The 13,769-nt window shown below is 33.0% G+C and overlaps 2 protein-coding genes across 4 annotated transcripts; one reads left to right on the top strand and one right to left on the bottom strand.

The window, feature by feature from the left end:
• The first annotated feature begins 1,235 nt into the window (after positions 1-1,235).
• On the top strand, positions 1,236-4,720 carry LOC8267720 (VAN3-binding protein). 2 transcript variants are annotated; one of them, XM_015726280.3, is made up of 7 exons: positions 1,236-1,947; positions 2,634-3,035; positions 3,281-3,659; positions 3,741-3,920; positions 4,034-4,083; positions 4,174-4,231; positions 4,338-4,720. In XM_015726280.3, exons 2-7 carry the CDS (start codon positions 2,778-2,780, stop codon positions 4,571-4,573), a joined length of 1,161 nt encoding a protein of 386 aa, XP_015581766.2. In that variant the 5' UTR covers positions 1,236-1,947; positions 2,634-2,777; the 3' UTR covers positions 4,574-4,720. The 2 variants fall into 2 exon arrangements, with proteins under 2 accessions (XP_015581766.2, XP_048230751.1); XM_048374794.1 differs by lacking the exon at positions 1,236-1,947 and adding an exon at positions 2,182-2,469.
• Positions 4,721-5,183: 463 nt separating this feature from the next.
• On the bottom strand, positions 5,184-8,186 carry LOC8267721 (formyltetrahydrofolate deformylase 1, mitochondrial). Of its 2 annotated transcripts, none has more exons than XM_015726281.3 (8): positions 7,903-8,178; positions 7,671-7,783; positions 7,430-7,580; positions 7,252-7,325; positions 7,007-7,166; positions 6,765-6,863; positions 6,562-6,648; positions 5,184-5,567 (listed from the first exon to the last, which is right to left on the bottom strand). In XM_015726281.3, exons 1-8 carry the CDS (start codon positions 8,050-8,052, stop codon positions 5,421-5,423), a joined length of 981 nt encoding a protein of 326 aa, XP_015581767.2. In that variant the 5' UTR covers positions 8,053-8,178; the 3' UTR covers positions 5,184-5,420. The 2 variants fall into 2 exon arrangements, 1 of the variants encoding a protein (XP_015581767.2); XR_003080578.2 differs by having other exon boundaries at positions 5,506-5,567; positions 6,562-6,661; positions 7,903-8,186.
• Between the last annotated feature and the right edge of the window lie 5,583 nt (positions 8,187-13,769).

The following is a 13,769-nucleotide window of genomic DNA, read 5'->3' on the forward strand; positions in this document are numbered from 1 at the left end:
TTAAAGAACGATTTCACTTTGTAATACACCATAAGTATATATATACACTCTATAAATCTTTCAAATCTTTGAAATCACTTCATGTTAGGCTTTTCTTTTCCTTATTAGGAAAAAAGAAAAAAAAAAAGCTGATACTTGCTCTACATAATTTATTAAAAATGCAGAATCAAATATTTGTAATTAGACTAGTAATATAATAGTCACACTTTTAAATTCTTTTCACGACAACCCATAAATGTAATTTACTAGTCACGAATCTGCATAATAGTTTATTATTTTATTCAAAAACTATAATATAAATATTAAATAAAATATATTTTTTAAAACACAAATTTAAAAGATGCAAAGAAAACACAAAATTAGTTAGTATATGAAATTTTGCATCTATAAATATGAAATTTTAATAAAAATATATATTGCTTTGATGTGGTTATATAATAATTTATTATGATATTAAAGATTAATAAAATAAAATGATATTATTAAATACTTATTAAAATAAAATGATAACTAAATATAATGAAAGAATTAGTGATTATATATTACTACTAATTTATTATATATCTATTATATTTTATTATTATTTTTATAATCGTTAAATTTTAAAATAAAATAATAATATTAAATGTTTATTAAAATAAAGTAATAACTAAATATAATTATTTTCTTATAATATAATATATTTATAATTAAAATAAAATATTTTGAACTAAAAATTTAGTTTAAAGGATTATTAATAATTGCGCATTAGTACAAGCAAATAGCTAATTTGTATATATCAACAAGAATCATCAAATGGGTAACAAACAATCATTCGAGAAGAAAAACAATTAAAAAGAAAAAAATTTAATTCTTTTTATCAAGACTTAACATATGAATTCATATATAGTATTAAATTAATTAATTCCGTGCTTCTCTATATATTATAAATTGATAATAATAAAAGATTAATAGAAAATAATACATGTCCATTTTTTTAAGTTTAAATTCTATATTTATCTTAGGTTAAATTTGTATACTTTATATGTTGCTTGTGTGTCGAATAAAATGTGAAATGAAAGTGGATTTTGACCATCAAGTCGGTAACCCTCACCTAAATTTATTTCCAAAGCATCTTTGTTAATGAGATCACACCACTTCACCACCTAATTAATTATTAGGCACCTTAATATATAGTATCCATTATATACAATATATTTTGTGGTTTTCATAAATTCTTTAGAGTGATCGACAGACAGGGAAATCAACCCTAAAATGTAATGTAATAAAATATACGAAAGTGACATGCATTTGAGTCAAGGTCGAGCAAAGCTGTGGAAAGAGAGAGCCGAGGAGGCGTTTCGACCGTCCCCACCGTCCAGCGAGAGAAATAAAATTCATGCATGGCCACTCACTGCCATCACTACTCGTCCTGCACACTGCTCTTTCAAGTGTCGTACTCCCAATCATCGAGTGCCAAATAAATCTTCTTCTTCTTCTTCTTCTTTTTTTTTTTTTGTTTTTTACTTTCTTAAGATGCCAACAAAAGATAAGACATCCTTAAAATCTAGTGGTCTCTTAAGAAAATCTAACATCATATATATGTTAGGTGTTCTGTTCAACATTCTCGTTTAATATCGAGCAAGACAGCTCACTGGTTAGATATTGACGTTCTCATAATGAAAAATACTTACCTTATGTTGAGAGTACAGAAAAAGAACCATCCGAGTAGTCTCATAATTATTTTAAAATAACAAAAACAATACGAGTACCGACCTTGAGCAAGAGTCAGACGACTCCTCCGCAAGAAAATTATATAAAATTACAGAAGCCGCTCTTTGTAGTCTACGCTCTCTTTTTGCACTAGAAAACACTATATAGTACATATAACTGACAATTCCAATCTTCCATGTATGAAACCTGTGCTTAATTGCATGACTGTTAAGGAACAAGCCCCGGCTATTAAGGGTAATTGTGTTCTTTATGTTCCTTAAACTATAGAGTTATATTGCTTTTCGAGTTTCGTGATTTCTGTTTTTTTTCGTCTCTCTTAATAGTCTTTTTGATTGCTTTAATGAAACCCAACCTCATTTCGTGGTGGTTCAAAGCACTAGATTCTGGTAAAGTGCTTCTGTAATCAATTTTGTCTCCTTTGATGATATAGCTAGGCTTTTTTTCTTGGTCTTTTTCGTAACGTGTATTGTATAAAAAGGAGAAGTTAAATATGCGTTTGTTAATGGCATGGAGCCCTTGAAGTTGAAAGATTTATAAAGCAGCGTCTCTACCTTTATTTCTTTACATCTTCTCCTTGATGGGTCTTTAAAAAAATTATCTTTTTCGAGAACTTTTCCTTTTTCCTTCTTAAATTGAAGCATTCAGTCTGAATTCTTTATAATGAAAGAGTTTCTTTTTCTTTTGGGTATAAAGTTGCAATCTTTTTAGTTTATTTCATTTGACTATATGCACACAGATTAGTTATAGCTTTTGGAGGTACTTTTTTTTTCTTCTGCTTCTTCTTGTTTTTCAAAATGAAAACTTTGCATAAATTTTTTATTACAGTCATTGGTTGTTTGTAGTATAAATCAGTTTTCTACACTGAGGTGCTTAGTTCAGCTATCATTCTAATATTCTTGCTTTCTGACTGATATTTGCAGGAACATAATAGAAATCTAAGTGTTGATCAGATAACTTGATCCATTTTATATAAGAAATATCCCAAGGAGGAGAGAGTTCTTCTTCTTTTAAAAGGAAAAAACAAAAAATTATTGAATTAGAATAATTGGATACAAGCTGCAGAAATGGGAAGTGGGTTTTTTTCAGCTGGGAAGGATGGTTCTTTGCTAGATTATTTAGAGGAAGATCGAGAACAGAAACTGGCGTCGTCAATGCCAGCAATTCCTCAACCACAAACACCGAAAGAACCAATGGAGTTCTTATCTAGATCCTGGAGTCTATCTGCTTCCGAAATTTCGAAAGCTCTAGCTCAGAAACAGAGACAATTTTTCATTGACAAGCAACCAAATATATTTCCAGATACAATTGTTCCTCCCCAGTTTGTAAGTTATCTTTTCATATTTTTCCTTTTATGACCCTTTTCTTTTTCTTGAAAAATTTCATTTGTTTTGTCTTATCAGCAGAAAGAAATACCTTGGCCTTTCATTGATGTATTTTCTTGGTAGATTTTTTTTTTATAACTTGATGCTGTTGTAGATGCATAGCAATAGACCTCAAAAGTGACCTTTTAAAAAATTTCAAATCGTTTACAGTTCTTGTCGTCTAATGTTTGTTGCTTATATTGCAGTCGGGAAAGATGATAAATTCAATAAATTCAAGAAAGACAGGATCGATAGGGAAGTGGTTCCACCACAAGGAGCTTAGCAGTAGCACAGTGAAGAAGAAAGATAAGGCGCGTATGGAAAATGCCCATATGCATTCTGCTATATCCGTTGCCGGACTGGCCGCAGCCTTGGCTGCTGTTGCTGCTTCAGGAAACTCTGGTGATTCTGGATCAAAAATGGGTATGGCTTTGGCCTCAGCTACAGAACTCCTGGCATCACATTGCATAGAGTTAGCAGAATCAGCTGGAGCTGATCATGATCGTGTAGCTTCTGTTGTGAGATCAGCAGTTGACATTCATAGTCCTGGTGATCTAATGACCCTTACTGCAGCTGCTGCAACAGGTACTGACTTGATTATACACCCTCCTTCATGTTAATGTAGTAATTGATTAGCGATTAATAAAGGGTTTTGCACATGATTAGCTTTGAGAGGAGAAGCAGCATTGAGAGCAAGATTGCCCAAAGAAGCAAGAAAGAATGCTGCTATAAGTCCTTGTGATAGGGGAATGGCTGATACTTCTTGGGGTTCTGCTTACAGTAGTGGTGAAGTAGAAGCACAGGCACCTCCCTGCAATGGAGAACTAATGCAACACACAAGAAAAGGTTTGTAATTCCTTTGCTGTTGCCTTAAGATTAGATTGAATTCCTGGTAAAAAAAAATCGGCAAAAGAATTGCTAGCTGCTAAGGCTAAATCAATTGTTCTTGGAATTTTCAGGAGTGTTACGATGGAAACTCATCTCTGTCTACATCAACAAGAAATCAGAGGTACGTGTAGATTCAGTACAAGAAGAAGAAATAGATTGTAATTAAACACAAAATTCTGATGCTCACCTTGCGACATTCTTTTATTTTCAGGTTATAATTAAGATAAAAAGCAAACATGTCGGAGGAGCTTTCTCCAAGAAGCACAAATGTAAGCATTTACACTTTGCAGTGCATAAATATAGCTAAAGTTTCCACCTTACAATCTCTCTTATTTGTTTTGCTACATTCTAACTGTGTCCTTTTGCTGACAAAAGGCATTGTTTATGGGGTCTGCGACGAGACTACAGCATGGCCATACAGAAAAGAAAGGGAAAGTTCTGAAGATGTTTATTTTGGGCTCAAGACTGCACAGGGTCTTCTAGAGTTCAAGTGCAAAAACAAGATACATAAGCAAAGATGGGTTGATGGGATTCAAAATCTTCTTCAAGTCAGCTGCGTAGAAGCAACTGAAGGCTCTCTGGAATTTCTAAGCATAAACGATAGCATATAGTATGTGATTCATTTTTGTATATGAATTCCAAGGGTAGACCAATGACCTATAGTCTCCGAGTGATATACGACTGAGGATTTTGTTCTTTTTTTTTCTTTAATTTTTTGTATACCATCTTACATATATGAAATAAGGAATTAAACCCCATGTGTTTATACGTCACATATGAATGCACCTCCAGTCCCATTTTGCCTTGCATGGCTTGGGCAAGCATTCGCACATTAAGGGTTACATCATTAGGCAAAATGTTTTTCCTTCAGGCCACATTTAGCATATTGCTAAGAATTCCCTTCGCAACTTTATCATAAAATATATACTAATTAGAATTTGATCAGAGGGAAGTTCATGAATATGGAAGGTATTAGTTAGAAACCTCCACTATTATTCATTTGGAGGAAGCCCCTGGTGCAACATTTAGCGTACAGCTACTAAGAATATCAAGCAATTTATGAGAGACCTTATAGCAATAGCATAACATATATTTTTGAAAATATCGGCCTACTACAGAGACAATTTAAGAGGGAGTATCCAACTAAAACTTAGAAAGAAACTAAAATATATAGTAAAAGAACAAAATGAAAGGTGATTCAACCAAGAAAACAAGAAAAGATGAAACCCCACAAGCATATGGCACTAGCTTGAAAAACTTTCTACAATAATTTTTCAGAAGATGTGAAACAGAACGTGGAAATGAGATTAAACAATGTATGATCGACTTAGCAACCAATAGAAGAAGGAAAGAATAGTACTTGTTGACTTTCACTTGCCAGGTATGTATAAACATATTTCTACAAAGCGGTGTCAAAACATAAACAACTTTCAAGAGCTTTGTCTCCTTGCGTTCACCTCAAAATACAACTGTCTTGTTTGTCTCAAAAGGCAAAACTCGCAATTCACAGTATGACTTTATAGCTTTGGCAAGGCATTGTTTCTCAAGGTTCTCTGATTTCTGCACAAAACTCTGTAAATTATCTCTGTGGGAAACTGACTCAACCTGCAAAAATGAGTACATGCATATCAACAAGAGTTAGCAAGTTGAACGATATGCTAATCGTGGACATTGTGCATATTGCACAGATGAACCAAATGCTACTTTTGAGGGAATTATATAGCAATGTATGAAAAGCCCCATTAAAACTTGAATTCTTGAAAGTATCATTAAAACAATTCCAGAAATCCAAAAGATCAGCAGAAATATAAGATATGGGCCAAGTGCGGACAAACAACTGATGCGTACTCTGAATAAGTGTATATATAATTACAAAGGGCAATAGAAGACTTTATGCCACCTAGATCATCAGATTGAAGAGAGCTTAGCTTTACATTCCCGATAAGCATTCTTCAGTAATAGCACTTTTTGAAGACAAATACATTCTGATAAGAGTTGATTCCACTTGATCCACTCAGCTCACAATTTTCAATCTAATTTTAATCCAGAACCATACTGTTTATCTGAGGCCTAAAGGAGATACATAGACCATGATATTAAACTCTGTTAGCGAGGATACTAGTTGCTGGCCTTTCATTATAGACATGGACAGTCGTAATCTGAATTCGACAAATGAATGAAAACTAATATTTGATGGGCAATTTAAGAAGTTGGAAACATTTGCCAAAATTATACACCTAACACTAAAACCGTTCTAACATGAAGGGAGTAATAACAATGTTACAGATGTAGTAAGCAGATAGCAGAAATGAAATAAAGGGAATCTCCAACTCAATTGGAACTTATGTAAGGTCAGACATCTGCAATGAGCTGGCAAGATTCCAGAGCTTCTAAATATGCAGTAGACGCCAAGTGGTTATCCATTGTTTTCTTAAAACCTAGCTTATGTAACTGCTTACCACAATGTCCTATAAAGTTCAGCTTGAAGCTATTGCGAAGAGCAAACAGCAATAGACAAGAATATTCAACACCAATCACAAGCAACTTAAATATCATGAATAAGAATTAAGAACTTAATAAGGATCTAAAAAATTATCACCATCTGTTCAATAATAGGCCCTGCATCAAGTTCTTCAGTCACAAAGTGTGTAGTTGCGCCAATTAACTTTACACCCGCATCAAAAGCCTGACAACATTGTCTAGCAAATTATAAGATGTACGGGAGTCAGGGAGAAAAGTTTAAATGGTTGAAAGGGCGATAGTATCTGCATTACATTAATAAGGTATCAGGTGTAGACTAACCTGCTTGGATGGATGCCCACCCTTAAATGATGGCAAAAGCCCATGATGAATGTTTATTATGTCTTTCCCATAGCTCCTCAAAAAGTTACCAGATAATATCTGCCACAGAGACTGAACATGTAAGTTTCAAAATTATAATAGTGCATTAAATTATGTCAACAGATCTATTTATAGCTCAAACATTAATAATAAAACCCAGAAAATACAATGGTTCTAGTTTAGAATCAAACTTTAAAATTTACCTGCATATACCTGGCAAGTACTAAAAAATCAGTATCCTTAACCAGATCCAAGATCTCCATTTCTCTCTTATTCTCTTTGGTCGTGCACAAATAATGATAAGGAATACCGTTCCTTTCAAGAAAGCGAATCAGATGTGTATTTGGGCCTCTTTCATGATTACTGTCATAAAATATATGAACTCTACATAATAAGAATTCAAGAAAGAAATTCCTTTAGCCAAAAGGGAGCGGTCCTAAAACTTCACCTTATTACACAGGTTATTTCGATTGGAAATCTTCCATCCTGCCACCTATGTAATAAATCAATCAAACAATGCTCCTGCAACAAGAAAAAATTCTTGCTATAACACAATCGATAAACCACATTTACTGTTGGTTATAAAAACAATTAGACAAACATACTAATAAAAACAAATTATATACCTGCTTTGAAGCAAGAACAGCAATCTTGAATTTGGGGTCCAGATCAGGCACCCGAACAACAGATTTCATTGCATGGAACATTTTTGACAGTTTGAGAAAATCCTCATCAATTTGAGCTCGTGGCCACTTAATTCGGTCGAATACAAATTCACTGACACACCAAACATAAACATACAAGCACCCATTCAGGAAAGAATTTTAATTTAACACACGCACACACAAAAAAAGAAAAAAAGAAGACCTTCTAGAATAGAAAACATTCTTGTTCTCAGGTACGAAAACATCAGCACCAAGAATGTTGCCACCTCTTGAAGCAATGCAGTCAGATAACTTGGCAACAATACCAACTGCATCCTATCAATAAAATATAAAAAAAATAATAATAATAAAAAGGAAAGAAAAGAGACGAACTTCTTTTCAACAAAACTTATTTTTCTTATAAAGGGTATATAAGTTTGAGATCAAGAACTTACTGGGCAATGAAAAACGTGGATGCCATGAGTGAGACAAGGAGAGGAGGAATCGAGGAACTCTCCAGGTGTTTTTAAGGATTTGAAGGACCTGTTTGCAAATCCAAAAACTTGAGGGATGGCTGAGGAGACCCTTCTTTGTACATGGTTCATCACTTTTACCAAGTTATCCTCTATTTCTTAAACTGTACAAGCAGCACAGCCACCCAGCTTTTTGGATGGTGCTTCAAGCGACGTCGCAATCACAATTGTTCGCCACTCTTCAAGGCCTGGTTTTATGATACGGCGTCGTTTAGCCGGTCCCGAGTTGGATATTTAGCAGTATTATTATTTTCCTCCTTGTCTTAATTTCGAAAAGGCTAAATGCATAATTGCCTCTCAACTTTATGTGTTTTATAATTGGACCCTTAAGATTCATCTTAGTTCAATTGATCTTTTCCAACTTTGCATTTTGCTTCGCTGGATCCAATCCTAACCAATTAATAGAAGTAACAAAAAAAAATAATCAACTTTGTTAATGGTGTTAAATATAATAATAAGGGAATTGATTTTTTAAAAGTGAACAATATTTAAAAAGAATTGAAAAAATAAAAGTTAAGCTGAAATTATAAATATAGATTTTTTCAAAAGAAAATGACGGGAAATTTTGGATCTATATATATATTAATTTTTAAAATTTGATTTTTTTTACACGTGTACTTAATTTTTGATATATAGAATTTTTATTTGATATTTATACTATTTTTGACACATGAAATTTAAGTTTATGTGTAGTTTTATAATTTTTTCTACTAATTTATTGATTAACAAGTTATATTTCTAATTAAACACTCATTTAATCTTAAAAAATAACATATTAATAATAAATTAGTTTTCTAATTAGATAATTGATTATTTTAAAAAATATCATACTAATTATATTTTAATATTATATTAACTAATAAATTAATTTTTTAATGAGATAATAATTTTAATTATAGAAAATAATATTTTAAAATATTATATTCATTAATAAAATAATTTTTATTATATAATAATTTATAATTCTAAGAAAATAGTAATATCAATTATATTGATAATTTATATAATATTAAAATTAATAATAAATATTTTCTATATTATTTTTACTAATAAAATTTTAAAAGATTAAGGACATTTAAAAATAATTATTTTACTATTATTTTTTAAAGTATTATAAATTAATATTAAATATTAAAATATCTATTAAATTATATCTATAAATTTAATTTTATAATTAAAACAATAATAACGGTCATGCAACGTGCAAATAGACGACCAGTTATGTTAAAATTTAATTTAATATTCATAAAATAAGGGATCATTTCGTGTTGACAATGCTAATAATCCCAAACCTTCCATTGTTTTCATTATTTATCAAATTTAATATAATTTTATTCTTTTTTAAATCAAAATTATATCTAACCATATATATGTAAATAAATTTATATTGTTAACCATTTATAATTATGAGTAAAGATGTATAACTTTTTTTTATCAAAAGATGTATAACTTTTGATTTATTGGATTAAATATTATTTCCTTATTTTATAAAAAATATCATAATAAACGAAAATTTCTAAAAACAATATATAATCTAAAATAAAATTAACATGTCAGAAAGGATATGAACAGCAGAAATAGAGACCTCCTTAATCATTGCTACATACCTAGAGAGAAAAGTGGTCTGGTTGGCACTCAAAGACATAGATGATTTTTATGAAGTTTGCAAAAAGATTTCAGAATAAGCAATCATGCATTAATACAGCGGCCGAAAGGCCATAAAAAATCTTGCATAATTCTGATTCGGCAGCCTGACTCGCATTCTCAAAGTGGCAGTTTGGGCTTCTAACTCCTAGGGTCAGAACTCAGGTTATTGATCATTTGGAGTAAACTCTATCCTCCATCTATTTCCTCTTTTCTTGTTTTAAAAGCACATGCTTTGCCTTGTTTGTCCTAGGCTATTATTGGTCAAGCCTGGAAAAGGGTCTGCTTCGAAGGAGACTCTTTTAACTGTCATCCACACAGTTTTAAAATTCTTGGTTCCCTCTGCTGATATTGATACTATTTTCCAAGACATTAATATATTGGCTACTTCGTTTAACGCTATTGTTAAATACTGTAATTCAATGTTTATTATTGGGTAGTATAGTTCTTTCCTTCTTCTTAGTGTTAGAATATAAATAGCCCTCTTTCTTTTGTTCTAGGGTTAAGCTTAAGCTTCTTTTAATGATGTACATTATGATTTTCTTTCAATTAACATGGTATCAGAGCTAAATTGTTTTATTTTGCAATGAGGACATTCGGTTCTATTTATTGTTTGGACTAGCAAAAGGATTAGCCTCTGCTGCTGTGTTGTCTGGTATAGCATAAGAAAAATGGTGTCGTTCTAGCATAGAGACTGGCTTTTGCTGAAAACGACGTCATCGTTGTTGACTGTGTGTACATGAAAGCAGCAAACAGCGTCGTTGCTGACCCTCTGCTGTAAACGGCAGCAGCTTCTGCTTTGCAAATATGAAACCCATTTGAAGATAAAGAAAACCCAAAAAGGGCGTTGGATTTCGCTGCAAACGGCCTCGACGTCTGCGTCTGTTGAAAACAGCCGGCCTCGACATCGACTATACTAAAATCTTGGAAACCCATTTGAAGATAAAGAAAACCCAGAAAGGGCGTTGGGTTTTGCTGCAAACAGCCTCGACGTCGACTACTGCTGAAAACGGCTTCGATGTTGACGGAAACTGGGATTTCACTGCAACTGTGCTCTCGTCGTCGTTGTCGTCTGCCACTCGGTTGATATTTTCTTAAGTTAAGTTGGACGTCCTTTCCTCTTACCGAATCCAACAACAGTAGTAAAAGGTTGGATTTATTTTGCTTGGTGATAGGTCTTTTTAAGGTTAGGGGAGGTGGAGAAATTATGTATTGTGTTTTAATGTTGATAAATGATTATGGGGTTTAATGTTGACAAATGTTATGAGCAATCTGTAAAAGAGGTTCTTCTTATAAGGTTATTAGATGTCCATCTTATCAGTTTGTAAAGCAAATTTGTTAATCTTTTCAAGTAATTGATTGTTGTTGATTTCAATTGAATTTTTTTTTTCTATTCCATTATGGCTGAAGCTAAAGATAATTCGCTTCAAGCAGTTAGTATTTAATTAGATGGTAAATATTATGCATATTGGAGTTATGTGATAAAAAAATTTCTGAAAGGAAAACAAAAGTGGGGATATGTTTCGGGTGCTTTTGTTAAGCCTCAAGATGGCACGGACTATGTGGCATTATTCGATAAATGGGAGGTAGATAATTCAAAAATCATTACTTGGATCAATAATTTTATTAAGCATTCGATAGGTACCCAGTTAGCAAAATATGAGACAGCTAAAAAGGTTTGAGATAATCTAGCTAGACTGTACACACAGTCTAATTTTGTAAAACAGTACCAGTTGGAATCTGACATTCGTGCTCTTCAACAGAAAAATATGAGTATCCAGGAATTTTATGATGCTATGACAGATTTGTGAGATCAATTAGCTCTCACAGAATCTGCTGAATTATGAGCCTTTAGGGCTTATATTGCACGAAGAAAGAAGCAGAGGTTGGTATAGTTTTTAATGGCTCTTCGTGATGAGTTTGAGGGACTTCGCAAGTCTATTTTGCATCGTCAACCACTGCCTTCTGTTGACTCTGTTGTCAGTGAGCTTTTAGCTGAAGAAATTCATCTTAAGTCTTCTGTTGTAAAAGAGGTTTCTTCAGCTCCTACTCCATCCGTCTTTGCCATGCCTTCTCGATCAAACTTTAAGTCTCAGTTCAGACCATATGGATCTGTTGCTCGTGATGAATGCGGGTTCTGTAAGCGAAAAGGTCATTAAAAATCTCAGTGTCCGAAATTGGGTAGAAGAAAGCAGTAACAGCAGCAACAATCTCATCAGTGGTCTTATCGACCATCGACTCTTCATAACGGACCTCCTCTTCTATCTTATCCTTATAATGCACTGTCAACCTCCTCCTTGGATCCATCAATGACTGAGCAGTTTCAACATTTCCTTGCATCTCAGCCTCATGCCATTTCAGCTTCCTCTCAAATAGGTTTGTCATCTAGTCCCTCAGGTATATCCCCTTCCTCCTGGATTTTAGATTATGGTGCTTCAAACCATATGTCACCTAATTTGTCATCTTTTACTTCTCTAACCCCTAAAGTTTTAGTTCATGTTATGAATGCTAGTAGTACATCTATGCCATTGCAAGGTGTTGGTTCGATTATTACGCCTTCTCTGTCTTTATTTAATGTCTATGACATTCCTAGTCTTGCTTTAAATCTTGCTTCGAATCTTGCTTCTGTTGGTCAGATATGTGACACTGGATGCTCAATTTCTTTTTCTTCTTCTACTTGTTTTGGTCAGGATCTAAATTCTCAGAAGGTGAATGGGATCAGCCATAAAGAATGAGGACTTTATGTATTGGATCAGCTCAAAACTCCTCATACTACGGCAGTTGTTCCTGGTGTGAATTTGTCATCCTTTCGTTTGAGTCCTTCTTCATCTGTGTTTTATTTGTGGCATTCTTGCCTTGGTCATGTCTCTGTGTCTTATTTGCAATTTTTAGTCTCTACAGGAGCTTTAGAAAATTTGAAAACTCATGATATTTCTGATTGCAGTGATTGTAAACTAGCAAAGTTTATTGCATTGCCTTTTCTTAAAAGCACTACTATACTTATTACTCCTTTTGATCTTATTCATTCTGATGTATGGGGACCCTCTCCTGTCTCTACAAAAGGGGGTTCTTGTTATTATGTATCTTTTATTGATGATTGCACTTGTTATTATTGGGTTTATCTTATGAAATGTCGTTCAGACTTTTTTGGCATTTATAATGAATCTCAATCTCTTGTGAAAATCCAACATTCAGTTATTATTAAATGCTTTAGATGTGACTTGGGGGGAGAGTATACTTCTCATGATTTTAAGGACCTACTTGCTTTAGATGGTACAATTTACCAAACTTCTTGCGCTGATACTCCTGAATAAAATGGAGTTACTGAAAGAAAATATAGGCACATTCTTGAGACTGCACGATCACTTTTGTTGTCTGCTAGCGTTTCTAGTAAATTTTGGGGGAGGGAATTTTACTTCTCTTCATTTAATTAATAAAATTCATATTTCTCATAATTCTGGTTTGTCTCCCTATGAAAGATTGTATGGTCGTTCTCCAGATTATTCTTCCCTTCGTGTCTTTAGTTCTACATGTTTTGTTCTTCTTCCTCATGTTGAGCGTAGAAAGTTAACATCTCAATCTACCATATGTGTTTTTCTTGGTTATAGTGCAGGTCAAAAAGGGTATCATTGTTTTGATCCAATCAGTCATAAGTTATATGTTTCTCGTCATGTTATTTTTCTTAAACATATTCCTTATTTTGCAATTTCTGATCGTTCTCATAGTATATATATATGTCTGATCTTATCCATATTAATTCTTTTGCTACTGATATTGACAAGCTATCCTCTGCCGGTATTCCTGAAACTTCTATTGGCTCTTCCACTATAATCTCTATCCAATCATCTTATGAGACTACAGACACTATCGAACCTCGCTATCCTGTATGAAATCGTAAGTCCACTAAACAATCTGATTTTGATTATTCTTGTTATTCGAGTTCATTTGTCTCTTTTCTAACTTCTATTTATCGTCTTTATGAGCCTTTATCTTTCAAAGAAGCAATTCTTGATCCACTTTGGCAGCGTGCTATGGCTGAGGAGCTAACTGCTCTTCATCAAACCCATACTTGGAATTTAGTGTCTCTTCCTACAGGTAAACGTACTATTGGTTCTCGTTGGGTCTATAAGATTAAAACTAAGTCT

Source organism: Ricinus communis, chromosome 5 (assembly GCF_019578655.1).
Source record: "Ricinus communis isolate WT05 ecotype wild-type chromosome 5, ASM1957865v1, whole genome shotgun sequence".
Taxonomy (NCBI): Eukaryota; Viridiplantae; Streptophyta; class Magnoliopsida; order Malpighiales; family Euphorbiaceae; genus Ricinus; species Ricinus communis.